Consider the following 27,018-nt stretch of genomic DNA (forward strand, 5'->3'; position numbering starts at 1 on the left):
TCTAAAACTCACAGGCCAGAACCAAGAAATCACTAAATCATCCAGGGCTTCAATACGGGAAAGTAGTGAAAAAGAAAAGCCACCCACCAAAGCCAAATCCCAATGACTCAGTTTGTCAAGGAGTCTCAGGACTGTACCTTCTAAAGTGATAATCCCAAACATTTCTCAACTGTTTCCCTACCATTGAGCCCCTTCCTCAAAATCTTCTTCAAATAATTCTTACTAGTCTGCTGTAGGGCTCATTCCCTTTACTTCCTAGGACAGCTTGGCTAGTCTACCCTGATTCACATGGTGTCCTGCCTGTTCTTGAACTCTTTCCTGAGAACTGGCTCCTTCAACCAGGATGGAAAGGTTGGGAGTTCTTTGAAAATAGGGACTTTCTCTCTCTCCCCTCCTTTTGGTGCTTAGCCTAGGGAAGCCACATTCAGTGAATGCCTGCTGGTCTTTATGAGTGTCTGTGTGGGTGGATGGATGGGTGTGGGGAGGAAAAGGATGGAGAGAGTGAATTGGGACTGATGAGGTCAAGAATGAATGCCTCTGGCTCTCACAAACACAAACCAAGCTGACTGCTATCATTTAGGGAGTAATACCTGGATGGGGGAGTGAGGGGTGAGGTGGGTGTACACACCCCAGGCTTCCAGCCTACATCCACACTTACTTGAAACAGTAGTGGTAGCAGTCGTGGGGGTAGTCACCGTGGTCGAAGCAGCTACGGCAATGGTGGATATAGCCGTGGCAATAACCAGAGCTGGAGCAGAAGTGACAGGGGTGGTTGCAGCAGGGGGAGTGGGCGTGCTGGAGGCGGCAGTGGTAGTGGTGGTAGATGTGGTTGAGGTGGCAACAGTGGTGGAGGAAGCACTGCTGCCAGAATTAGCCTGTGCTTCCGATACTTTGTTTTCTGGGAGAGCAATTGAGATGAGAGAAAGGAGTCTGAGGAGTTTCTCAGTTAAGAGAGAGCTCCGGCGGATGACTGGGTGTGACAACATGTTCATGAGCTGCCCCAGGGGAGAGGCCTCGAGGCTGTATGGGGAGGTTTCCCCCTCACCACCAGCGCTCACTGGCACTGACTTCACGGAGTTCTTGCCTTTCCGGCTGACATTCATGTTGTCCAGTTTTACCAATAAGTCCCAGAAGTCTGTGCAAATGCCACTGCTGGTGGACTGTGAAGAGCATGGGCTGCAGGCCTGCTTACTGCCCCTCTCCCGATCGCTCTCACAGTTTGTTTCTTTGGTCCGCTGCTGTGTAAAGTGGCTGGGAAATACCTGCCGGCAAGAGAAGGACATGCTTGATCTAGGGGGTGCACAGAGAAAATATGTCTTCTTGACAAGGAAAGACAACTGGTTCCTAGACTCTCTACTCCTTTGGATAGCTTTGGTGACATGGGAGAGATGTCATACAGGAGTTTTATCTAACTGATGGTGAAGTGGCCCAGAGAAACAAACAAGGGCTTTGAAGGGAGATGATTAGCTAACTTCTGAGCGTCAGTCTGTGTATTTATGAAATGGGGAGCACACCTATGCTGCATTGAAAAATTGTTGAGATAAAAGGAGATAATGTATTTCTGCACAGTGCCTGGCACAAGGCAGGCCTTCAACAAATGGCATCAATGATTATTAAAAAGAAAACTGAACTAAGTTCTAGGTCCAGCTCCATCACTTACTAGCCACGTGACAAAGCCACTAAAAATTTCTGTACCCCAGCTTCTTCATGTGTAAAATGGCAATCATACAGATTACTGAAAGTTGTTTTGATAACGAAATAATGCACAAAAATTGCAAAAAGTAAAAAGAACCCCACAAAATTCACTTGACAACTCTCAGAAACAATACAGGCCTCAGCACTAACGGTGAAGAAAGACCTACTTGCTCTCTCAGAGTTCAGATTTCATCTAGGCTGTGACTGCCATCCCTCTTCCCCAAGAGTTGGTTGGGTTCAAGCTCCTCACCTTGGCCAACTGAATGAGCGTGTCCAGAACATGTCTGCAGACAACAGGAGCAGCCTGGGGGTGGATGTGGACAGTGGAGCCACTGCTTGCATGTTTCTCGGTATGTTTGCGACCCCCTGAACGTTGAATCTGGAATATATTAGTCCTGCAGCCTAGGGCTGCGTCCATAGATACTGAGAGCCAGGAAAGCTGGTTGGAGCTCTTAGACTCCATCTTGTGTAGGAGGTCCAGGGGCCGGTGTTCATGGCTGCTTGACCCACAGCTCTTGCTTGACTTTTTGCCCTTCTCCTCACTTGAGGAGAGCTTGGGTGTTTCAATGCACAGCTCACTCTCACTGCTACGCTGCAAAATGGACAGCAGGCTGCGGATGACCCAGTGGCGAGTCTGGGCATGGTAGCAGAGATTTCTCAGTACTCGGTGTAGACGGCTTGTATTAAGCTTTGGCTCATCCACGAAAAGTAGGACCAGGAGACAGGATAGGGCTTCGTGGTCCAGGAGGAGTCGTCCTCGGAGGCGGAGGAGAGTGTCTACATTACTGCCAGAAGGCCTGGAACAGAGCATAGTTTCTGGGTAACACGTAGCTAGAATGCTGGGATTAGGTAAAAGGCCTGGGTAAGGGGGATGAGCTGCATACCTCCAAGGAGGCATAAGAAGGAGAAGTGCCTAAGTCTAAGGGCTCTTAATAATAAGAGCTGCCCTCTTGTGTGCCCACTGGGTACCAAGCACTCTACAATGTCCATACCAGCTGGTACGGGGCTGCTCAGAAGACTAAAGAATTGCCCATTTTTGAGGTGATGAACAAGAGGCTCAAATAGGTTAAGTGACTTGCCTTACATCACACGATGTCTGTATCATCAATTGGTAAAATTGGATTGCACTTGAAGTCTTAAAAATAATGTTTATTTCTGCCTTCTCTAGACTACTAGGGGGTTGCCTGCCTGCCTCATAGAGACTGATCACTCCCTTTACATTTTGGCATGTTGGGTACAGTCTGCTTCAGCCTGGGTAGTAATGAACTCCTCTTCTTCTGTGGCCTAGATATTACAATCTCTAGGCAAATGGCTTTCCTTATACCACAACCTGCTGCCAGCCTGCCTTACTTTGTGATTATGGTTTACAGTAGCTACACCAACCCCGAAGTGTGGCTTTCTGAAGGCGAGTCCAAAGATTTGGCTCCCCACTCATTCAAGGCAACAGCTAGAGAGGTCACTGAGTCTCTCTACCTGTAAATTAAGGACGTTGGACTGGCAGTATATGGGAGAGATGATATGGCAAGGTGAAAAAAGACAAAGGTACCTGTTATGGCTGCTGCTACCCCCCATTTGAAAGGTGCCGCCCCTCTGCACAGCAAGGCGAGTGTACTGAACTCCACGGTTGCCACTGAGGCGACTGGTGAAAGCTGGAAGAAAAGAAATAGGAAACTGAAACTAGGGAGGCGGGTAGTATGCCGGGTCCGAGTAACACAAAGGGCAACAACAGAGCCTTGTGTATACAAATTCAAACATTTCAGAGCCCTCCCACTTGCCTCCCTCTGTACCCGGGCTTCGGAGAATGGCAGAGAGTGCAGAGGTGCTACTGTGGCCAAAGAGCCGCTCATGCATGAGTTGTCGCTGCCGGGCTTCTTGTTCTCGCCTCAGGGCTTGAGCCTCAGCTGCAATGTCAGGTGGCATCACAGCCAACACACTATCCTCCATGTCCTCTAGGACACTACGGCGCAGGTCTGAGGGTAGGGTCTGGATGAAGGTCACAGGGTCCATGGGGGTGTCTGAGCTAGCATTCTGTGCCAGTTCCCGTCGCTGTTGCTCAGCTCTTTGCTGCGCCAGCACCTATAGAGCAGAAGATGTCAATGGGGCACACCCACAACCAAGCAGCCTGGTCCCACCAGCTCCCTGCTCACATACTTCCTCTTGGATAGCTGGAGGCAGGGCGGCCAAGAACTCAGGGCTCACTTCAGTCACACCAGGATTCCCCACCACTGCAGGAGCTGAGTTATTTGCTGAAGGGGCAGTCCGAGTTGGTGGACGAATGCCCAGCTGGTTCTGCAGGACTTCCCGGCGAATGTCATCAGGCAGAGCAGCCAGGAAAGAGGGGTCCACACCTTCGGGTAGACTGATACCTGAGGGGAGGTGCAAGATGTGAAGGAACTCGCACCTCTACCGATGCTTAAGATGTACTTGAGTAAAGAAACTCAGGGCCTTGCTTGTGGGAAATGAGCTTTGTTTGTCCTCACTGCACACAAAAGACAGAGGACACACAGAAGGCCCACTCACCTTCCCTAGGCTCAGAATAGCACTTGTTATATGCCAGATTCTGTGTGTACACTGTCACTTAATCTTTATAAAGACCCTACAATGTAACTATTATTACTGCCTCATTATCAATGAGAATCAGAGAAGTTAAGTGATGCCCCCAGGTTCTGAAGGTAGGTCGCTGCAGAGGGAGGAACCTGAGCTAAGATCTGTTTGACTCCAAAGCCTGGGCTCATCCTATCATGCAGCATTAACACACCCTTACCGCTAAGTCCTCCTCCCATGTGTATGCCGCCTTCCAAATGGAACTGTTTGACTGGTGGGCCATTTCCATGCCAAAGGCTAAAAGAAGCCTAAACAACCCCTGGGTGGCCTCAGCGCACATGGAGCTCACCTGCAAGGGGATCTTCTTCTTCACTGCTTGTTGAAGGCAGTGGCTCTTCTAGAATTCCCCGGGAATCTGCTCCAGAAATGGCCACAGCAGAATCTCTGGTGGAAGAACTCTCAGAGGATGCAGGGGGAGAGCTGAAAAAAATAAATTTCAGGTTATTTTTTGTATTAATGCTTTCCTATTTAGAAAACACTCCTACAATATCCCTTTCTCATAGAAGCTATGTTGACCTCCCTAATGCACCAAGTGTATGCAGTAGCTAACAAGTCTACATGTGGCTTGAAAGACCCGTCATCACATCCTGCCCTCTTCTTGCTCTGTACACAGTACTTACCTGTCCTCAGGGGGTGGGGCAGGTTCCCCTGACCCATCACCCCTGCCTTGCACTTCTGTGACAACTGGTGGGGCATCCCCAGGAGTGGAGCTGCCTACTGTGGGCTGCTCAGAACTGCCAGCTGCTGAGGTGTCACCCACAGCTTCCTCTAGGGTACAGGAAGCCAGGCTACTGGTGTCCATGGGAGAGCCTTCCAGTTGACTGCTGACAGCTGTCAGTGCATCAGAATCTTCAGCTCTCTCTGGGGAAAGAGAGGCTAGGAGGAAGTCACATGGAGAGGTTAGATCTCTGCCTAGAAGAGGGGGCTGAATTAAGATGCAGCCAGATTAAGGGAGCCTGTCACTTTCAGATTCCCTGCAGGCAACATTTATACATGCGTGTTGGTACTGTTTATCTAAATAAACAATGTTCCTTGAAGGAAAAAACTCCTACACCTTAAGACTTTTCCAGAGCACATCATAGGCAGCATGGTATACAGCAGGAATAGTAATTAGGTTTCAATTCATCCTGCTGGAACACTGCTGAGAAGAATTTTGAGGCCCCATTTTAAACCAGTGGGAAACAGTGCCATGATATAAATGGTGTCTGCCAGGATGGGAGAGCTATATGTGTGTGGGGTCAGATGCTTGCCATCCCTGAAGGATACTGAAGCAGAGCAAGCTTTAAAATCACCCAGATCTGGATTTTAATCTCAGCTCAACCACTTACTGAGTGATCTTGGGCTAATATTTCATGTGAGTTTCAGTTTATTCATGGAGATAACACTGCCTACTTTAGAGGGTTGTTTCTGCATGCTCTTCTGACTGAGCCACCCAGGTGTCCCAGGAGGGTTGTTTGATTACCTCAATAAACTGCTGGCATCATCACTTGTATCATTAGACACTCAGATATATTATCACTTGAAGACACAGAGAAGAAACCTCAACTTTAGGAAAGCTAATGTGCAAGGTGAGAACATACTCTTTGAGAATTTGAGCTTCTATTATTTCTCTAAGAAAAGTAAAGAGAAACTACAAAGATGTCCATTCTCCACCCCTATACCCTCCTGCCCCCCCCCCCCACCCCGGCAAAACCTTGAAATTCTACTCACTTATAGTGGGAGCTGGGGACAACTCCATCTGAGTCGTTTCTGCTTCTCCACTTGGCCTTGTGGGACCTAGTTCCTCTGGCTCTACGGGCATCAATAGCTGTGTAGAGCTTGCCCCTTCACCAGCTGGGGACTGCAGCTCTTGAGGAATGTCTCCCAAGGCTGGTGGGGGTGGGAGTGTTTGTTGTTGTGAGGGCTGCAGAGCGACAGGGGTCTCCTTGGACTCAGATGTTGCTGCATCGGTTGAAGATGGGGTTGTTGGGTAGCTGTCAGGCATAGGAGTCCCATCTTTCTCGGAAAGAATGACAATGGGGGTGTTAAGGGGCAATCAGCCAAGAACCCAGGGAACCACTTAATCAGCACAAGTGGCCTGACAAGTACCCCTGCCCACCCCCGGGCTATGACCGTTCCTAGGAACAGCTTGTGGCTGGTCTGGTATACCCAGGATGAGGGCTAAGGCACAGTGCTATCTTAGTCTCAAGAAATGGAGATCTGAATCTTTGTAGATCCTAAGAATTAAATCTTTCTGTGTCCTGGGTGGAAGGGGAAAGAGTTCAAGTCACTTTATAATGATATTTGCCTCACCCTAAATATCACCTATTCCCTTCCACCTCCCTTTTTTTCCCCCGGTCCTGATTATCCAAGGAATATCTACAACTCTGATGGAGGCAACAGTGCCAAGACTAAGTATGAATATGCCACACACCAGGGAAAGTAGTAAGTTGTATAGTTATCTTCTAATTGGGGCCTAAAATCCCTACCCCACAACAATACAACTTACTACCTCACCCCGGCATGAGCAGAATCCTCTAGCAAGGGCAGCAGGCAAAAGGCCATTTTTCCTGATGACAGACCTTTTCAAAGACCTTTCTTTCATTAAAGGGACCAGGACACCTACCACCCACTTTCACTGCTTTAAAAAAAAATACAATAGTCTTTAGTATAATCATTTTGCAACTCAAATGCCAAAGGAGACAGAAGGTATAGGAAAGCAGAGGAAAATTCTGAGGAGATGGGGTGGGGGGAGAGACCTAATACCACACGGACCAGTTACTAAAATCATGAAATAGCTACTGACATTAAGATTAGAAGGAGGAATACGAAACTTACAGCAGTAATACCATTTAACCCACAGAGCTACCTTCCCCAAAAGCAGATTGCTCAAGATAATACCTGTATTAGACTTTTAGATTCCAGACCCACAAAGTTTATACAAAAAGGAAAAAATAAGAAGAGACTAACATAGGATTACCAACTTTTAGTTTAGCCAAATAAAAAAGAATCCCGTCAATATCACTTAATAAAAATATTTTGATACCAAAGACCTAGAAAGGACATAATTTCTTTAAATTGAATAAATTTAGCTTTCTGAAAAACTCATTAATCCCTCTTTAGTTTTTTTTTAAATAAAGCTTCTTTACTTTTTAAATTAAAAAAAATTTTTTTAAATGTTTATTTTTGAGACAGAGAGAGACAGAAAGCGAGCAGGGAAGGGGCAGAGAGAGAGAGAGAGAGAGAGAGAGAGAGAGGGAGAAAGAATTGGAAGCTGGCTCCAGGCTCTGAGCTGTCAGCACAGAGCCTGATGTATGGCTTGAACTCGTGAACTGCAAGATCATGACCTGAGCCAAAGTCAGACGCTTAACTGACTGAGCCACCTAGGCACCCCTAAATTTTTTTTTAATGTTTATTTTTGAGAGAGAAAGAGAGAGCATGAGTTAAGGGAGGATCAAAGAGAGAGGGAGACACAGAATCCGAAGCACGCTCCAGGCTATCAGCACAGAGCCCGACACAGGGCTCGAACCCACAGACCATGAGATCACGACCTGAGCAGAAGTTGGACACTTAACTGACTGAGGCACCCCGATCCCTCTTTACTTTGTTCATTTCCACTAAGGACTGGCATTTGGGAACTACCGCCATCAGGTATTCTCATGAAGCACCACACCATGGTGGTCACCAAAGGGGGCAGGACACATGGCCTTGCTATACATGCCAGAATGCAGCACAGCAAGATCAGAGCGAGAACCTAAACAGAGCACGTCGGAGGGGAAGTGTACCGCCGTGGGAAAGACAGTAGACTGTATAGTTATCTCCAAGATGGGGTATGACCCTAAAACTATACAATCTACTACCTCATCCCACAGAGCACCAGTGTTCATTCATCTTCAGCCCACCTGGGCCAGCTACTTGGGTCAGGAAAAAGAGCCAACCAATTAGCAAGAAGGTAAAAAGGCGGGCAGAGTTACCTGAGAGGTTCTGTTCGGTGGAGTCACTGGTCTTAGATGCAGTACACTGGAAAGAGAAGAGACAGATCCATGTGGGACTTTGCAAGCACATTAAGATAGGGGTCAACTATAATAGCCACCAGTTCCAACATAAGCCACCTAGGAGTTCAATGACCTGGATGAAGATGAGCACTTTAGTGAGCAAATGTATCTCCAATTTCTCTAATACATACTTGTGTTCAAGGATGGCTTGGGGACAGGGGGGACTTCCAGAGGGCTGACTGAAGAGTGAGCTGGGCTTGGCATAGGACATGAGCTAAACACAATTGTGAGGCCAGCAAGAAGTTTCACCTCTCTTTATTTCCCTTCCTTGGGCTCATTTTGTCTACTCCAGCTTCTTAAATCATATACCAGGCTTACTGATTTTCTATCCCTTTTCACATGTTTGAAACAATGTTATTGTTTATATCAAGCAAAACTTCCATACAAAGTTATTTGTTAGGTCAAGCTTGTTATCCTAACTGAACATTTTGATATCCTTAACCTAATACCTTAACTGCTGAATGGGACAGTCTTTCAACTCAAGTCTTCTAATTTCTTTGTATTTCTGTTAGCTTTTACTTCATATATTTTAAAGCTAATATTGTTTAAAGTCCCCAAAACTTCTAAACCAGTAGCTTCTTTCTAAATCAAAATGAAAAATCAAGCCTTAGAAATGACATGTGGTTATGGGGTTCAGGGAAGGAACATTTCCTGATCTGAAGCCGAAACCTAAGCCTAACTTATTTAAATGATGGAATGGGGCCATCTTGGTAAGGTTGCCCCCACACTTGTTAAGTCAATCCTCAGAGAATGAAGTGGAATTGAACCCCCAAGAGCATGGGCATAATCAAATTCATTCTTCTAATCTAGCTGCAGTCACTGAAGGTAGAGATTACACAGTGTGACTGGTAAGTCAGGAGCCACTCTGGTTCTTTCTCCAGTTTTCCCCAGTGAGAGACAATGGAGAAATAATTTTCCCTCTGGGTTTGAATTCTTTTTCCTAAAAAACATGTGAATGTATGGTGAATTTGGAATGAATCATTTCTCAAGTTCAATGTGAACATCCCAGGATTCTTCAATGACTGGTGCTATGTGTATGCCAAAACCACATGAAAGTAAAGGCAGACATAGCCAAAGATGAATCCTCCCAGCCCTTGCAAATCACCTGTGCACTCTGATCTCTGTTCTCCTTATCTTCTTTGCCTTTGTCAGTTATCTTTGTTTCTTCCTCAGCCAACTGTTTCCTCCGTTTCTCCCTCCTTTCTTCCAGCTCCTCATCCCTCAGGAATTCCAGGTGATTGACAATGGGCACTTTAACAACTGGATCACAGAAACAAAGATCAGAGGTTGCTCAGGGGAGGTGAGGAAGGAAGCCAAGAGGCAGAGCTTGTGGCCAGAGAATGAGGGCAACATTCTCCCATGCACTCATCCTAGCTGTGGAAGGCTCACTACTGCTCAGATAACCAAGCTACCACATACCTGAAACACAGTCATGCATGCTCTCAGCATCAAGAACTTTGCATTCCTCTGTCCAGCGGGTTAGGGCTGTGGGGATGCTGGACAGGGTCCCTGTGAGGGAACAAAAGAGAATGAGATTCCTGGCCTGGTCACATGTCATCTGATGCAAAAATTGCCATATTTTTCTAACAAGACCCAATGTCTTATCACAAGGTTTGGCACATCACAGGTATCCAGAGATAGTAAAAGTTTTGAACTTGGCTAAATTATCAAGTGGTTCTGCCCCTATAATATGTGGTTTCTCTAGGCAGGGCAGATAATGTTCTCCTTTCCCTCAGCAGGGAAAAAGTAGAAGGCGAAAAACTCTATGTATCCTCCCTTTTCACCAAACTTGCCTGCTTGACTGGTAGCTGTGCTCTGGTCATGGAAAAAGTCATCCAGCAGCTCATCATCAGATCTGGCAATAATGTGGACATCATCGTTGCCCACGAGGAGGCGGGCTCGGCCTCGGCTTTGTAGGGGAAGGCTGCTGCTCAGCTGAAGGATGTCAGCAGCAGCAGAAGGACCAAGCAACCTGTAGGGTGATGGTGGAGTGCCATGGTCACTGTAATCCATAGGGGTCTTGCAACTGTTGTTGTGATCCTTTCTGTAACCTCTAGGAAATGCTTAATGCTATTATATAGACTTGATCATACTTAAGCATAAATCTTTTTTTTTTAAAGTCTTATTTATTTAGGTAAATCTCCACACGCAATGCAGGGCTCTAACTCAAGACCCTGAGATCAAGAGTCGAATGCTCCTCCGCCTGAGCCAGCCAGGTGCCCCACTAAGCATAAATCTTAGTTATCTTTCTAACCATTCCATCTGTCTGTGAACTTTATTTGGGTTGAGGTCACATAATATTCCATAGTTCCTTGTACAGTGAGTGTCACTGATAACTCCAGGAATTGTGTTAGGATATAATATCTCTCTTGTATACCCACTGTTGCCTGTACATGGATTATTATGTCCTTTCTTCTCACTACACTCTAAGCCTGAAGGCAGAAGTCCCATCATGTCTATATTTAAAGTGTTAAGTGCTTGACATATGAAATGATTCACTGACTGTTGAATGTATACATAGGACACTGAAGCAAAAAGATACAATCTGGTATTCTCCAGAAGGCTGCACATATAACCCAAAAAGAAATGGGACAAATGTAACTCACCTCTGGAGTATAAGAGGAGGGTTGGGCTGGCGATTCCCAGGGTAATGAACATGAATGGTGTGGCCTGTATTGGCTGTCAGCTGCCTTAGGGTTCTCTGACTGCGCCCGATGCCCTGGGTGAGACGTGTTGTGGAGGAGCCACTGCCCAGCGTCAGAGAACTGTGGTCTGCATGGCGTACCATCAGTGGGTGAGTGGTAGGGATATTTCCTGGGGATGGGGGGATGTCTGCTGCAAGGACAATATGTAAAGGGGTCAGTGTCAAAAAGAAATTTCTTCCAAGGTTGTTCAACCAGAGCCATGTCTCCTGGGCCTTACTTCCTCACACGGAAACCTGAGCTTTGTCCTTTCTCCCTCATTCCCATGCCTCATGTATAATCACCGACACTACCATAGCTTATACCACCATCTCTTACCTAGATATTGCAACAGTCTCCTAACTAGTACCTTCTCCCAATCCATTTTCCACACTACAGCCACAGTGATGCTTTTAGACCCCTCAGAAACATGCTACTCCCTCCACCTTGAAGACTCCAATCCTCTCCCCCTTCTTTATACTTGCTCTTTTGTTTTTGGCCCAGATGTCACTTGCTCAGATTCTACAGATTGGCTTAATAACCCTTTACTCTGGGCTTTCTTACCATACTACAGTGTAATGCCTGCTTACTTATGATTCCTAATAGACCATAAGCTCCTTTGAGGGAAAGGGACCGTTTTCTTTTTCACTGCTGTATTCTTAGTAGGCATCCTCAAACATTTGTTCAATTTGATTTACTAAATGAAGGGAGGCTCAACGTAAGGAAGACTGACAGAAATCACAAAAATGTAAAAAAAAAATCACAGAATAGAAGGCACCTTGAAAATTATGTAATACAACCCATTTTCAAAAAAAAAACTTTTCATTTACAGGTGACAAACTGAGGCTCAAAGAGGTAAGAGACTACTTGGCCAAGACAACAGACCAGCACAGTTCAGTATTTTCTGCTATACCATGCTTGTGATTTGGGGTCAAGACCTGCCTTCTCAAGACAGCTTGATTTTAAGAACTAGATGCTAAAAGTGAACTTTGACGTTGATAGAGGAGAAGGAAAGAGATTCACTCTCTCCTCCGAAAAGATGCGTCCTTGATGAACAGAGTGAATGTGCTCAAATCTACTCCCCAATGCCGAGCTCAAAGGTGTTCATTCAAACTCTCAAGATCCAGTGTTACAGACATAAGAATTGATTGCCCTGTCACTGTAGTGTGCACATGGGTGCGTGATGCAGTCAGCCTTGGTCTCACTTAAAAAAAAAAAAATTCAAGCAAATCATCAAGTTGTCCAGGCTCTAAAATGGCTGCCTGTTTACTGAGGTGGAGAGAACAAAAAGCAGCCTCTCACAATTCTTTCTTCTAAGTATACATTTATTGAGAGATGGATTCAGATATCCCTTGCCCCAGGAAGTCAGCATAGGAAAAGAAGTGCTGTCTGTATCAGATTGATAGCTGCTCTGGTTCACTGCTTGGTTTACCCTAAAGAAGGGTATAAGAATCAAGAGATAAAACCCAGCTGAGCCCCTGTATCTTACTAGCACTGGAGAACATGTTGTCAAACTCAATGATGAGATCATCCTCCCGGTCAAAGCGCTCAAATCGGACCAAGGGAGAAGCGTTCATATCAGGGTAATCCTCATCCAATTCCATTTCAGAGCCATCGTCGTCATCGTCTTCATCTCCCTCTTCACCTTCATCATCCTCCTTAAGGGGAAAATAGGAGATGGAGAATTGCTGGAGGTAAGGGTTTTCTGAAGTCTGATGTCATGGCCACATTTGCACATGAGGGAGGGAGGCGCTGAGGCTAGCAACCCAGACTGTTGGTTTTCTCCAGCTCTGTGTTCCCATGGAAGAGGTTGTCTGAACCAACCCAAACACAGTCCCCCCTCACCTGATCATCTTCCTCATCTTCCTCCTCCTCCTCCTCTTCATCCTGACTATCATCCTCATCCTCGTTACTGCCACTGCTGTCCTCTTCCTGAGTGTGCTCCTCCTCATCCTCAGGGTCCAGGATATTCATGGAATCTAAAACAAAGGGAGCACATTGGAGGACTATACTGAGCAGCTAGCAAACAGGCTACTGTGGCAGGCCGGCAGATTGAGTGGGAAGGCGATGGGGTATCTGACTCTAGGAGAGGAAGAACCAGATCTGGGGTGATGTACAGACTTAGTGAGCCAGCCCTGATTTCCTGAGAGTGCCAATCAATGCATCAACACGCTGAGCAGGGTGGCTGAATGTGGAGGCTGGCTATAGGGTGGTGCTTCAGGAGCCATGGTCTAGGACTTGGCCAAGTCTGCTGGTGCCCCCTTGCCTTTCCAGCTCTACTTTGCTACTGACTGCATCCTGTTGGTAAGAGGGAATCTGGAGCGATGATAGCAGGTGGGTGAGAAGAAAGCGAACCAAGTAAGAAGTGACAAACTTTTGGGTAAGCAGTAGTAACATGTTATTTGAAAAACTGGCTGAATATAAAGTGGATGATATATGTCAGCGCATGCAGACAGATGCTTCCTTATTCTGCACATGTGGGCAGCTGCCTCCAGGAAAACCCTAGTGTAGTGTCTGTCAGACGTGCAGGGCAAGAAGGGAGGCCTTTCTGGCCTCGGCACTCTCACCTTCTCGGTTGGCCTGCAAGGTGGAAGCTTGGCTGAGGTTGGAAGGAGCTTCATCCATCAGCACGTCCTCTTGTGATTCATCCTCTCCACTTCTGCTCACTGAAGGTTACAGAGCAGAGCCTTCACTGAACAACAGAGGACTTCCCTTTCCAGATTGGGTGCGTCTAAAGTAGCTATGTACACCCAGCAGATATCCACTTTTTTTTTTTTTTTGGATGAGGGAGAAGACCTAGGTTCTCTGCTGTCGACTAGCTAGGTGAGCTTGGCCAGTCACTTTACCTGTCTGAGTCTCAGTTTCCTCATCTGTAAAATGGGATGATCACATCTGCTCTGCCAATCCCACTAATTGTGAAACCACAGAGGATAATGGGTGTGAAAAGTCTTGTCAAATTTAAGAATACATGTCTACTTCCGTTTATCCTTTGATTTCCTTCATCAATAAAATAAAAACAAGTAACACATAGACCCTTGGAGCCAGGTGACAGTAGGGTACCTTTGCCGTTTTCCGTTTGAGTTGTAAAAACGGGCCACCCTTAGGGAATGATCACACTTTTTACACTACTGAGACTCAGAGGCGGAAAGCCCCTGGATTTTGCTAAAGAACTGCAAGGAAAGCACTTTCTCACCCTACAGGCTCTACAGCCTCCTCTAGGATTCCATGAATAAAAAACACTCTTGATGTGCCTGATGTATCATTTATACTGATGGCCACCCCCTCCACCTCCCCCACAAATGCAACACTTCAGATCCGCCACAGGTCTGTAGATGGTTTGTGAATTTCTCATCTGTAAGATCGTCAACATCAAGACAAGCAGCAATCTAGGCTGGCTATGAGCCCTTAGGCAGAGCTGAGCAAGCAGATGATGAGAAAAAGGGTCCTCCCAAGAGAGACTGAGGCAAAGGTAAAGGCTATACTCAGTTCTGGGGCTCTCACCTATAATTGTACTGTTCCCAGATCCGCCATCCCTCTCAAGCAACTCATCTATCAGGTCCTCCAGCTCATTCTCAACCTGGAGAGAAATAGAACATATATATGGATGCACACAAGTCTATCATTGCGCTAGCACGGAAACCCTAAAAAAAGCCAGCAAGGGAGTACATATTTCCAGGATAACGTGTGACAGAGAATGTTGCATAAACACCACACATTTGGTGCTAAGAGCACAGAAACTACCATGTGCTGTCAATCCACACTCAGACTGTCCTTCAAATGGGTTCATCCCAGTTATCTCAGACCAGGCGAGTCTTTATACTATCCAGAAATACATGCAGATCTCCTCAGAGCTAGCAGCTTAGGACTGTACGCCCCATTTCTTACAACTGCTACCAGCTCCAGAAATCACAATGCTTTCTTTAGGGTCTTTAGAAAATAGTTATTTGAATGGCTCCAGTGAGACCTGGTGCTATAGGCACAACAGTGATATTAAGGAGTTTCCATTAATGACCAGCGCCAAATAAATCAAAGACCTTGGGCCCAAAGGGCTCAGGCCAGTTTTCTACATCCACATTTCACCTGTGCCTAAGTCTGGGATTCCTGCTGGGATCCATTCCATTTCATAGTACATGGATGGCATTCTGGCCTTATCCCCACCTCTCATTTAATACAATTCAAACACATTTACTGAACATCTACTAAGCATATCATCTGTGCTCCTGTGCAAAGCAGACAGCACTGAGGCAAGGATCTAAGGTACTCACCCACCCACACCACTTGGGGATTCTGTTTAGCGCCGCAAAAGGGGTATGCTGGGTGATCTGCCTCCCTACCTGCATCTCTTGTGAACTGAGCACCTCAGGCTGCCCAGCAATCACCACTGAGTCGGTTTCAGCCTCCCCATCCATGATATCCCCATCTGCCACCTCTGTCTGAGTGACATCATGATCCTCCTCCTGCACTTCTGCTTCCCCAGGCTCGCCTGAAACAATCAACCAACCAGCAAAATAATCAAAGGGTGCCTATATGCAGGGCACCACGAGGCAAGCATGGAAGACAATAAGGTCCCTTCCCTGGGCAAGTTTACAAGTTCTCAGAGAAAAAATGAATGGGTGACAAAGGAAAAGACAAGGCTACGTGTGAGGATAGCCAAATAAGGCTGCAATTTTAAGGAATTCTTTGTGGGGCAGATTCCCACGCCACTATGACAGATCTCTATAAGGCCAGCAATTTCCCAGGGAAACAATACCAAGCCAGAAGAGTTGTGATGCCATGCCCATAAACTAACTATGCCCACCCAGCCTGCTCTCCAGTCCATTGGCTCTAATTCCCTACCTGGGTCCTGCTGGTTGCTATTGGAGTCCTGGGCAGCTCCTTGGGCATCCTGCTCAGACTTGCTCTTGCTAGAAGCACTCTTGCTGCCAAAAAGGCTACTAGGCTGGTTCACAATCCGGGAAAGTGTTTCCAAAGGCTTCAAAGCAGCATTGACTGTGTTGGCCATGTTTGGACTGAGGTAAAGATACAGAGACGGACTTAGCACAGAAACCTGCACTAAAAGGAACCAAGGCTCATCAGAGTAACAACTGATTCCAGGGGATGGGGCATGGGGGGTACAAGGTGAGCCTGGAACATCTTGTTGTGCCAGAAGGCTTTAAAAAATTGATGGGGTCATTACCACAGGCCAAATCTGAGAATAAAAAATAATGACGGTAGTGGATTATACCATATTAAATATAAAAAGAAACTGCAGCCACAGGGATACAAACATAAGCAGAAGGAAATCTTCATTATAAAAGAATGCCTGCTAATAAACAGGAACGAGAAAATCAGAAATCCTCACTTTTCGAACAGCAATGTAAGCGATCCAGGCAGGGATCACCAATAAATGCTAACCTACTGAGTTAAAAATCTTCAGGGCACAAGATATTCATGTAATCTTCATATGAACTCAAAGCATCACCCATAAAACATTTATTAAGTACAAAAGGGAAAGCTAATGTTTATGTGATCAAACTTAGCATCACCAATAATGGGACAAATTAGCATTATGTGTCTCCTGATGTGATGCACCAAGGGCAAATATCACCCATGTAGTAGTATTCATGCCAGAAGTTTAACCTGAACCTAGCCATAAGGAAGCAATTAGACAAATTCAGGTTATGGAATATTCTATGAGACATTTGGCGCCTTCCAGAATCTTCAAAATAGTCAACTGTCATAAAAAAACAAGATACACATAACATCAGATGCAATTAGTGATGCTCACTGGATGCTGGATTAAAACGCTCTCTCCCAAGCTATAAAGACATACTTGGAATAACTGGGGATATTGGAATATGAACTACATGTTGAATCCTATTATATCAATGGTAAAATTTCTTAGATGTGACGATATTCTAGCCACGTATAGGAATGTTTATTCTTAGGAGACACATGCTAAAGTATTCAGAGGTTAAGCATCATGTTGTCTGCAACGAACTTCAAATGACTCTGCTCCTAAAAGAGGGAAGGAGAGGAGGAACTAAAGCAAATAGGACAGAATGATAACCACTGGTTAATCTACATGAAACATATGGTGCTCATTACACTGTGAGTCTAAAATTTTTAAATGTTTTTAAAAAATTAATGAGCTTGTATCAAGAGGACAAAAATCAACTTGAAGAGGCCCCATGGGCCAAAGGTGTAATGGAAAAGAATAATGACTGCAGAGATCCAAATAATTCAATCACTGGCTTAAAAAAAAAATCAATAAAAACAGAAAAACCAGAGAAAAGTTGCATTTGAGGTGGTGATTAAATCTATTTTGACTTTACTCTAAAAATTAGTGACTTAAGAAAAAAAATTAAGTTTTTATCCTGCCTCTTAAGTAGGAACTGTATTTCAGGGTAACCAGACTCTCCCCCTTGAACTGAGGCTGTCACAGAAAAATGCCAGCTAATAATGTCGAAGGAATGACAGAAATTAGAAAAGTCATTGATAATCCCCAAAAAAACTGACACAGGAAAGGATTATCAGTTGGTGTTAAGATCATTAATTAGGTATACGGCTGATAGGAAACCAGACATTTATATAGCACCAAAACAGTAATATAGGCTACTTTCTAATAAGAAGGGGGGAAATTTAACAGTACTCTACTCTAGAGTAAGTCAATTTTATCATGATTATTAATGACAGTTCAAAGAGATGTGTCTCCCCATGATGGAATATGAGATACACCTCATTTATGATATATCCTAACCAATAATTTCAAATTGCTCCATTAAGCCTCTAGCTCTAATTAGAAGTTAACAGAAAACAGGGAGTAAAGGAACAAGTTAAATGACACTGCATTGAACCAAATGGACCAAATCTAGAAGGCAAAACATTCCAGCAAGACAGCAGGCCTGGTCACCTTAACAAGTTAGTGTCATTAGCAGAAATAAAATGAAAATTAAAAAATTAATTAAGATTCTGTGTTAGAATAACAGATTCAGAGGATATAGCTAGATGTAATGCAAGGTCTGTAACTAGATTCTGGTTCAGACAAAAATTCCTGAATATGGATTTGGGTGTTATATATGATGAAAATTTACTTATAAAAGCAAGGTAGAGATTTATAACTGGAAAAACAAAAAACCCTAACCAACCTAGATTATACAACAGCATATATAATATCATTTTAGTAAAAAACACATTTTGTATGTATATGAAAAAACCATCGAAGAATGCAGTAAAGTAACAGTGATATCTGGTGGTAGAAACCCAGTATTTACTTTTGCTCATCTGCATTTTTCATGATATACATATAATCTTATAATAAAAGGTTACTTTTAATTAAGATGGGGGAATCTTGGGGAAAAAATTACTGATACAGTCCAACTCTTGAGTTTGAAGCAAATGAGAAAACTAAGGTCTAAAGAAAGGCAAGTGCCTTACTTAAAAACCACAATACTAAGAACTCAGGTTCCCACCTATACCCAAACTTTTCCTATCACACCAGTGGCTCACTACTGATTCTGGTGAGGATACATGAAACACAAGCAAATGAAGAAATAAAAGCAGCATGATTAAAGAGAGGGCAAAAGCCTGCAGCTGGAGTTCAGGAATAATTTTACCTGGACAGGTCCAGGCTATGAGGCACTCTTGCCAGGTCATTAACCAGTCCTTTCTTCAGGAAGAGTCGAATAATGTTGTTCATGCCATTGTGCTGGGTCTTGGCTGTGGCACTGCTGTAGAAGCTGGACGTTGAGGGGCAGGACTCCATGATAGTACTGATGATACACATCACTGCTTGAAGCCTGGGAGAGAAGTTTGACACCTCTATCATATGAATACTGCCCATTCTTAGGAGTCTTAAACTAATCGGCCTCAGATAACCCTCCTGGTGCCCTGTGTTTCCTTCTGGAAGTAACATTTAAACAGGTGAGAGCTCACTCCGAGTGGTAGCATTCTTAATTTTCTTTACACATAATTTAAAAAATAAGACTGAATAATCTGCTCAATTTCTTGAAGATATCAGAACTATAATGACAACATCCCTTTGTTCTAAGCTGTTTACCCTCCTCCAAATGTAATCAGTTCTCTAGGTATTTTGAGGCACTAGAACTATTTGAGAGGACCAGAGAATATACAGTGCCAGTGTGACCAGAACTCTTGTTCAAGTGCTAGGAATCCCACAGGCCAAGAATGGAGTAAGGAGATGCTACTGATTATCAGCACTAGGTCAGGCATGGGTTTTACCTGGCATGTTTCTCTGTACTCTCAGCCATAGCCAGTGCCCGTCCCAGAGCTGCTTTTACTTCATTCACAAGGGCTACTTGGGCATCTGTGCCACTCCCTGCAGCAGCTAGGCTTGCGAGGAATAGGCGGGCCAGGGCAGGTGTGTCCTTGTCTTCTGCATTCTGGGTATGTGGGAGGAGGTGGTCCAGAACAAAGGCTAGCACACTGCAGTCCTGAAAAATCATTAATTATGACATTTACTCACAAGCATAATTATGCCATATTGTTTGCACATCAACAAGGTACACATACACAAAGTTGATCCTTCAAGTCACCCAGTCAGTGATTATCAGGTCCACTTTACAGATGAGAAAACCAAGGTTTGAAAGTACAAACTAAGTGAGCAAATCCAGATTTTATGCTTTTAAACTCCACTCATTTCTCACTAGTTTACACATTTTCATTTATAGGTTACTTGATATTTCTCAAAACATTTTTATGTGTGGTATTTAAAAGAACTGTTCACAGTAAACCTATAGAACAGTTAAGGCAAGTTCAGTATTTTCCCATTCTGACAGATGGGTAATATGAGGCCCAAAGAAACAGGGCCTGTGCAAAGAACTTAACCAATGGCAAGGATTCAAATCTTGTTCATAATTAAGTGCTATAATGCCTTCACGTATTCAATTAAGTTGTAATGTTTACTGATACCTATAATGTGCTAAGGACCCTAGGCTAAAAATAGGCATTTAAAAGAGAAACAGCACAGCCACAGATAGATATGCAAGAATATTTAATGCAAAGTAAATAGCAAAAAAAGGCCCAACAAGGGAAAGAAATTACGTGACACTTGTTCCTTCTAACAAGGACTTCTGTCCTGATAATTCTTTATATTAGAAAGAAACTTAGTTCTATTGTCATTTAAGCAGATATTGGATCAAAATTTTGGAGTTAATTAGAAAGGATGGCTGTATAACACTGAATGTACCAAATGCCACTCAACGGTACACTTTAAAATGCTTGATTTTATATAAATTTTGCCTCAATAAAAACTGCACTGAAGAATTCTAGAGTCTGGAAAATTAGATACGGTGGCTAGGTTAAGATGGAACTATTAGAAATAAAAATTCCCCAGTACTGAATAAAATACAAAATTGTGTAAATATGTTATGTAACATTATTAGTAAAAACTGGAAAAAAAGCTTTGCAATTTGGGAAAGCAGGGTGATGTAGTAAAAGACTTGGATTTATAACCAGAGACCTGGATTCCAATTCTAATCCTGTTACTCTGCAGTTTGGCCTTGAACAAGTTACTAACCTTTCTGAGCCTTCTCTACTTCTCTATTAAGGGGAGCAATACCAACAACCTTCTAGTGCTGAGGTAAGGATTAATCAACAGTATTTGTAAATCACCTAGGAGTACCCAGTACCACAAGGTCATGTGACACATAATAGATACTTAATAAATTTGCAATTAAATGTCTTATTCCACAAGGAATGCTTATATTAACTACAACTGGCATAATGAGTAAAAGCTTTGAAATAAAAGCCTAATGTATATTTAGTATACATAACTCCACAAAGGACTTGTATCTAGAATATGTAAAAAATTCAGTAGAGAACAAGAATATAAGACTTGGACACCTCACAGGAGAATATCCAAATAGCCAATACAGAAAAGGATATTTTAACCATAATGCAAAATCTAGTGGATTTGTAGTAATCCACCAGAACAGCTAAAATGAAAAATAAGAAAATACCAAGTGTTGGCAAGGAGGTATGGCAAGCATACCATATGCTGTGCTTGGTAATAATATAAATGGACACAACCACTCTGGAAAACTTTTGGTGCCATTTGCTAAAGCTGAAGAGACCAGCAATTCTACTCCTTAGGCATGTTAACACCTAATAGAAACAATCCAGTTTATCCTTGAATAACACGGATTTGAACTGTGTGGGTCCACTTATATGCAGATTTTTTTTCAATATATTGGTGCCATACTGTAAATACATTTTCTCTACCTTACAATTTTTTTTTACTGAAACCATTAGCAAGTCTTTATTTCCCTTACTGCCTTTTCATTTGAAATTAAATAGTTTTGATTAAATTGTTTTTTCTATTTAATTAAAAAAAATTGTGAACAAGCAAATTTGTATTTAAGAGTTTCAGCTCAAAGTTGCAACAATCTAAGAATTAGTGATCCAAGCAGAAATTACAATTTTATTTTTTCTCAGGGGTAATAACATTTTTCTCCCTCTAATATATGTAACCATACAAAATATGTGTTAATGGAGTGTTTATGATATTGGTAAAGTTTCTGGTCAACAGGAGGATATTAGTAAAATATTTGGGGGAGTCAACAGTTTATGCAGATTTTCAACTACATACGTGAGGAGAGGGGAAGGAGGTGTCAGCACCCTTAATATCCCTGCGTTGTTCGAGAGTCAACTGTATACGTTCACCAAGACATATATAAGAATGGACTGTAGCAACACTACTTTCAATACCTGTAAAATGGAAAACTACCCAATTGTCTATTAGCACTAGAATGGACAAGAATGTGTTACATTCACACAATGGAATCCTATACAGCAAATAAACTACTACCACACACAAAAATGGATATTGCAAACAAAGGAATATACACTGTATGATTCTATTTATATAAAGTGCAAAACCAATCTATGACAACAGAACTCAAGATAATGGTTGACATTATGGAAGTTTAAAAGGGAGGGGGAGCTGTAGAAAGACATGAAGGGGTAAGCTTTTGTGGAGTTTTTAATGTTTTAATTTGGGTAATAGTCATCCAAGAAAAACTAACGACTCATTCAGGAATTGCATATTTTTGTATGTATTTTAAAAAACTCAGATTAAAGTAAAACTAGCTTAAAAATGGCAGCTGATTTCATATTCTTTGCCTGCAACATTAATGCCCCTACTCTACTCTCAGACCATTTACTGCTTACTAACCATGAAATTAAAATATAACCTCCCAAACAAGGTTCCCTTTTTGAAAAAAATCTCCTTGGGCACCCCTTTTATGTATATGGGAACATGATCTAGTTTCTTAAAGTGCCCTCTCATTTGAAAAATCTAACCTGAAGATAATTCCATATCAAGACATTTCTTTCCCACAGCTCTGATAAACATTTAGGCTTTCCTTATGTTCTATGTTACCAATACTATTACCATATCAGGTGTCTTTGCACAGGTGTGAGTATATCTGGAAGATAAACAGCCATTTTGTCTATTTGGCTTATTCTACTGTCCCCTAGACACCCTTATGTAGACAAACCACAGATACCTTTCAAATTACACATTTTCTCTTCAAGCCATTTCTTCTAACATAAAAGGAATAGAAAAACATAAAACAAGAAACATCGGAATCCTTGATTTTGTTTTTATTTTCCAAAGATCCATTTCTACCTTTAAAACATCTCTTCAACTCACCCATTTTTTTCCCAACAACTTCACCAAGATCCTGCATTACTAGATTGCTATCTACATCAGATTCCTAATTGGTCTGACTCCAAATCTTGCGTTTTGCAGTCTTTACACTGCAGAACAAGTGATTTTCTGCAAACAAATTAACAAATGGCACAAACTCACTCCCTGTAATGAGCCCGATAGCTCTGCATCATGGGGAAAAGCCTAGCTTCTTTAACGTGTCTAAGAGGCCTCTGCCTCTCAACATTGGGCTAACATGTGCAGGTTCCTAGCAAACTGTCTGACACATTTGTATCCAAATGATGACAGTATCAAATCTTAAACAGACTAGAAATATTACCTCTTTAATCAGCTCAGACTGGCCCACAGTGTAGCTGTAGTTGGCAATCAGAGTAGCGATACCAACATAGGACCTCACCAACTCTGCCAGAAGACGGAGAATAGTGGAGGTGGGCATTAAAGGTTTGCTGCCCTTGCCCTTCTGCTTGCCTTCCTCAGAGGCTCGGTCCCCTTCTTTATCTTTCTTCCCATCACGAGACTCTTCTGGAGTTGATGCTGTTCAGAAAGAGTCAAACACTGGTTCAATTTCACACTGAAATACTGGCAAACATCAAGCCTTATGTGGAAAGAGAATACTACTTCTATTCCACTTTAGGTCACTGATACAAATGGAATGTCCTCCTCATAATGCAGTGGAAGGACACATAGGATGACAGGTCTCAGATATAATCTGTGGATATGGTGCAGCAGGGAGGCTTTGCCCAACTGTTCACATATCTTCTGCCATTTCCCTCCTTTTATACAAAATTTTGCACTCCAGAAATACTGTACTAAGAGTTCTCCAAAGACGCCTTATGTACCCCCTTTTACCTTTCCTTCCCACATGTCTCCCTGGCACACATTTACTTATCTAACTTAATTCAAATTCTGATCTCCTCCATAAATACTTTCCTGTCTCATCCAGGAATACAGAGACATAGTGGGTACATGTGCCCACTGTACCTTATCCCAGCATGCCTCCATTCCAGCAGTTATATTAAGTATGGTATCTCCTTGGTTAGATCTCAAAGATCTTTCCTATCCAAGAAGCAGCATCTCTTGGAAGGTATCCTTAGAGTTGTTTCCATGTGACATTTCTCTAATTGTTGACTAAGTAGCCAATGGGCTCTGGTAACACTGCTAGAATCCACCATGCAAGGTTTATGGCTAGAATTATGTCACTGGCACCAAAGCTCTATACGCCAGCATAAAACCCACCATAAGAAATATATGTGGTGGTTTAAAGAGTAGATCTAAAAGATCTCACCACAGCAACCATTACTTTGTTAGGTAAGTCACAGTTCTACTAATTTTAGCATAGAGAAATCCTTTACTTATAAAACATGGAGCTCACCCTTGAGAAAAGTTCACTTAGACAAGTAAATGTGACAATTATGCCTGTATTCCCATATCCCCTGCCCAGGACACCCACAGTTTCTTTGTTCTCTCAAGAAAGTAACAACAAAAGAGGGAGAAAAGTAAACCATTACCTTCTCCTTGGGATGTCCCAGATGTGGAAGTCTCAGTGGAGGTACCATCTGCAGCAAAGACCTGACTCTATGGAGGAAGAATACCCCTGAGCCATTATTAATTTCAGAGACAGTTGTCTCTAAATGGTAGGAACCCTTCCCAGGGTACTCATTACGAATGCTACAGACTCCCTGTGGCTGATCTTTTAACCATCTTCACTCCGTACATACTATAATCTGTGGGAAGCTATCATTATAAACAGTGACTGGAAGATTGGGGGCACGTACAAGGGACAATGAGAATGAAAAATGAATTTAATATTTCCAATCCAAAGAGAGAAAAATCCCAGGGATACCCCAAATTTATCTTCAATCTTAGGTAACAGATAATTTACAGATACATCAAAATTAATACCTTTGAAATTTCCCTGGCATAACCTTAAATATGGAGAACACGTAGGTATCAGAAAGCGAGAAGGAAGACAGGAGGTTGGAATTGACTTACATTAATGGAAAAACCTGACTGTGCATCAAAGTCACTGCCCTGACGAGTAAGTGACCGGTACTGCTGGTATACATCATCACCCATGTCTTGCAGGAGCTGGCCAACCTCTTGGGTCATACCCCCAGGTTTAGGATCAGATTTCTCTGCTAGAAAAACAAAAACAAAACAAAACTCATTAATAACTATGCAATGCTAATGCCTATTTGGCAGCTTGGTCAATTTCACTTCACTTACTATGACTATTTACATAGTGATGTGGCTAGACTTTCACTTAAGAGGAGAAACGTAGTTATGACCAAGAGAGCATGGCTGAAAGCCTCATTGTTTTACTAACTAGTTTTGTGACCACAAGCAATTTACTTATTTTTCTCACTTTCCTCAGCTTCACAACTAAGCTTAAATGAACATACTTGGTATTATACCTAGTGCAACAGAGATCAATAAATGGTTACCCTAGCTATATAAGCTAAATTATTTTGGGGGGTGGGGCTGATATGTGAGGTAGAATAAAGGTTCTATGGTTGTAGAAGCAAGAAGCTCTATATGGATCAAAGTGCTCAATAGATGAAAAGCACCAAAGACTCATATTTTGACTTAATTAAAGATTATATTCACCAATTTTTGGCAATTCTGTGGGACCTATCAATTAAGTATGTCCTAAATAAAATCCTGAAGGATATGACTGGAATGCAATCTTAAGTTCCAATTAATTCACTCATGACTTTACCAGTACTTACAAGCAGCACCTTAACTAGGAATAAAGGTAGATTGGGATGGTGGTCTCAAAGGTCAGGAAGCCTAATCACACCTTCTAATACTGATCCCAGTTTTTTTGGAAACAAAGATGTTTTAGCAACAAAGAGAATGAAAACATTAGAGACTTTTTGGTATAAATTTTCCTGCCCACAAGATGCCATTATCTCCTCTTTAATCTTTGTTCATTCTTCCCTCTGTATGGGATAGACTCTCATATGTCAGCATTCTCATTCTTATCATTCAAGACTTATTTCAGAAACCACTTGTTCTAAGAAACCTTCCTATAGGTCACCCCCACAAGGTCAGATGCCTTGCTTTAAGACTCACCACTACCTTGCCATCTGTCATAATGTATGACCACTGGTTTTTTCAGAGAAGTGCACATGGGCACACAAGGAGTGCTCACTATGCCATAAGTTGGTTGAGAGATCCAGGCAAAGTGCCCGGCCTCCTGAAGTAGACTAGATACATACCTTCCTCTGGAGCATGGTATGCAGCCAGGGCATTCAGCATATCATAGATCACTTCCTTGATGGTATCAGGAATGACAGGCAGAGGTGAGGGCTTCAAAGGGGTCGTCTTCACTAGCTGTACAGCATTAGGACCTTTAATTCTAAGATTCTCAAATTCATCATCTGAAGCTAAGCCAAAGTCAGAAAGAGAAAAATCAGTCAACAGTGAACCAGTACCTATACTTGATTACTGATAAAGACTCATAACCAGTACCTATACTTGATTACTAATAAAAACTCAGAAGGGGGTTTGTATAAACACACATGCTTGGGACAAAAGGCCATTTCCAAACAACGTTCAAGTAGCCTACTAGGAAATCTAGCTTTTACTTTCCCTAAATCCCACAGAATTTATTACAGCAGTACCAAATAGTAAAAAGAGTATAGGCTTTGCAGTTGGGGGAGACTTGGTTTTGAAATCCAGTTCTGTTACAGGATCACTGGCCAGATTACTTCAACAAACCTTAATTTTCTCACTCCTAAAATTATTCTTTTTTCATTCCTAAAATTTGAGGATTAAATGAGATCATACAGGAGACATGCCCAGCACAGGAGGTCAGGCACATATCTGGGGGCTTCCAAAAATAACTAGCTCCCTTCCCAACATTTTATTAAAAAACAAAACAAAACAAAACACAACTCTCCCTCCACAACCCTACAGAAAAGTTGAAAGGTTAGTAAAGCACCCATATGCTTTTCATCTAGATGCTAAGATCAAAGATATTTTTCTACATAACCATAATACCATCATTAACACCCAAGGCATTTAACACAGATATAATCATCTAATATACAGTATTCAAATTTCTCCAAATCTCTTTACCTGGGTCCAGAGTCCCATCATGGTTGGTAGTTCTTTCTAGTTTCATCATCTAGGAGAACCTTGCATTTTTTTTCCCTTTATGACATTAATATTTTTGTAGAGTGCAGGTGAGCTGTCTTATAGAATGTCTCAAAATTTGCATTTAATTGCTTCCTCATAATTAAATATGGGCCAAACATTTTGGGCAAGAACACACTGATGATACAGTGTACTTCCTACTGTACCATGTGAGTCACATGTCCACTTGTCC

At 42.8% G+C, this 27,018-nt stretch overlaps 1 protein-coding gene across 1 annotated transcript in view; it reads right to left on the reverse strand.

Annotated features, from left to right (window-relative positions):
• The window catches only part of HUWE1 (HECT, UBA and WWE domain containing E3 ubiquitin protein ligase 1), a 164,489-nt gene that overhangs the window by 11,755 nt on the left and 125,716 nt on the right, over positions 1-27,018 (reverse strand). The window contains exons 44-68 of the mRNA XM_027053498.2: positions 25,907-26,074; positions 24,678-24,823; positions 24,194-24,260; positions 23,005-23,219; positions 19,235-19,446; positions 18,610-18,792; positions 15,851-16,023; positions 15,349-15,497; positions 14,516-14,591; positions 13,582-13,680; positions 12,860-12,993; positions 12,504-12,672; positions 10,940-11,168; positions 10,127-10,305; positions 9,753-9,842; positions 9,439-9,593; positions 8,253-8,298; positions 6,010-6,294; positions 4,920-5,175; positions 4,589-4,719; positions 3,847-4,061; positions 3,483-3,771; positions 3,242-3,344; positions 1,946-2,492; positions 659-1,262 (exon numbers count right to left, since the gene is read on the reverse strand). Coding sequence (XP_026909299.2) covers positions 659-1,262; positions 1,946-2,492; positions 3,242-3,344; positions 3,483-3,771; positions 3,847-4,061; positions 4,589-4,719; positions 4,920-5,175; positions 6,010-6,294; positions 8,253-8,298; positions 9,439-9,593; positions 9,753-9,842; positions 10,127-10,305; positions 10,940-11,168; positions 12,504-12,672; positions 12,860-12,993; positions 13,582-13,680; positions 14,516-14,591; positions 15,349-15,497; positions 15,851-16,023; positions 18,610-18,792; positions 19,235-19,446; positions 23,005-23,219; positions 24,194-24,260; positions 24,678-24,823; positions 25,907-26,074 — 4,920 coding nt within the window. The remainder of the gene's footprint in view (positions 1-658; positions 1,263-1,945; positions 2,493-3,241; positions 3,345-3,482; positions 3,772-3,846; positions 4,062-4,588; positions 4,720-4,919; positions 5,176-6,009; positions 6,295-8,252; positions 8,299-9,438; positions 9,594-9,752; positions 9,843-10,126; positions 10,306-10,939; positions 11,169-12,503; positions 12,673-12,859; positions 12,994-13,581; positions 13,681-14,515; positions 14,592-15,348; positions 15,498-15,850; positions 16,024-18,609; positions 18,793-19,234; positions 19,447-23,004; positions 23,220-24,193; positions 24,261-24,677; positions 24,824-25,906; positions 26,075-27,018) is intronic.

The sequence above is a fragment of the Acinonyx jubatus genome, chromosome X (assembly GCF_027475565.1).
Source record: "Acinonyx jubatus isolate Ajub_Pintada_27869175 chromosome X, VMU_Ajub_asm_v1.0, whole genome shotgun sequence".
Classification (NCBI taxonomy): Eukaryota; Metazoa; Chordata; class Mammalia; order Carnivora; family Felidae; genus Acinonyx; species Acinonyx jubatus.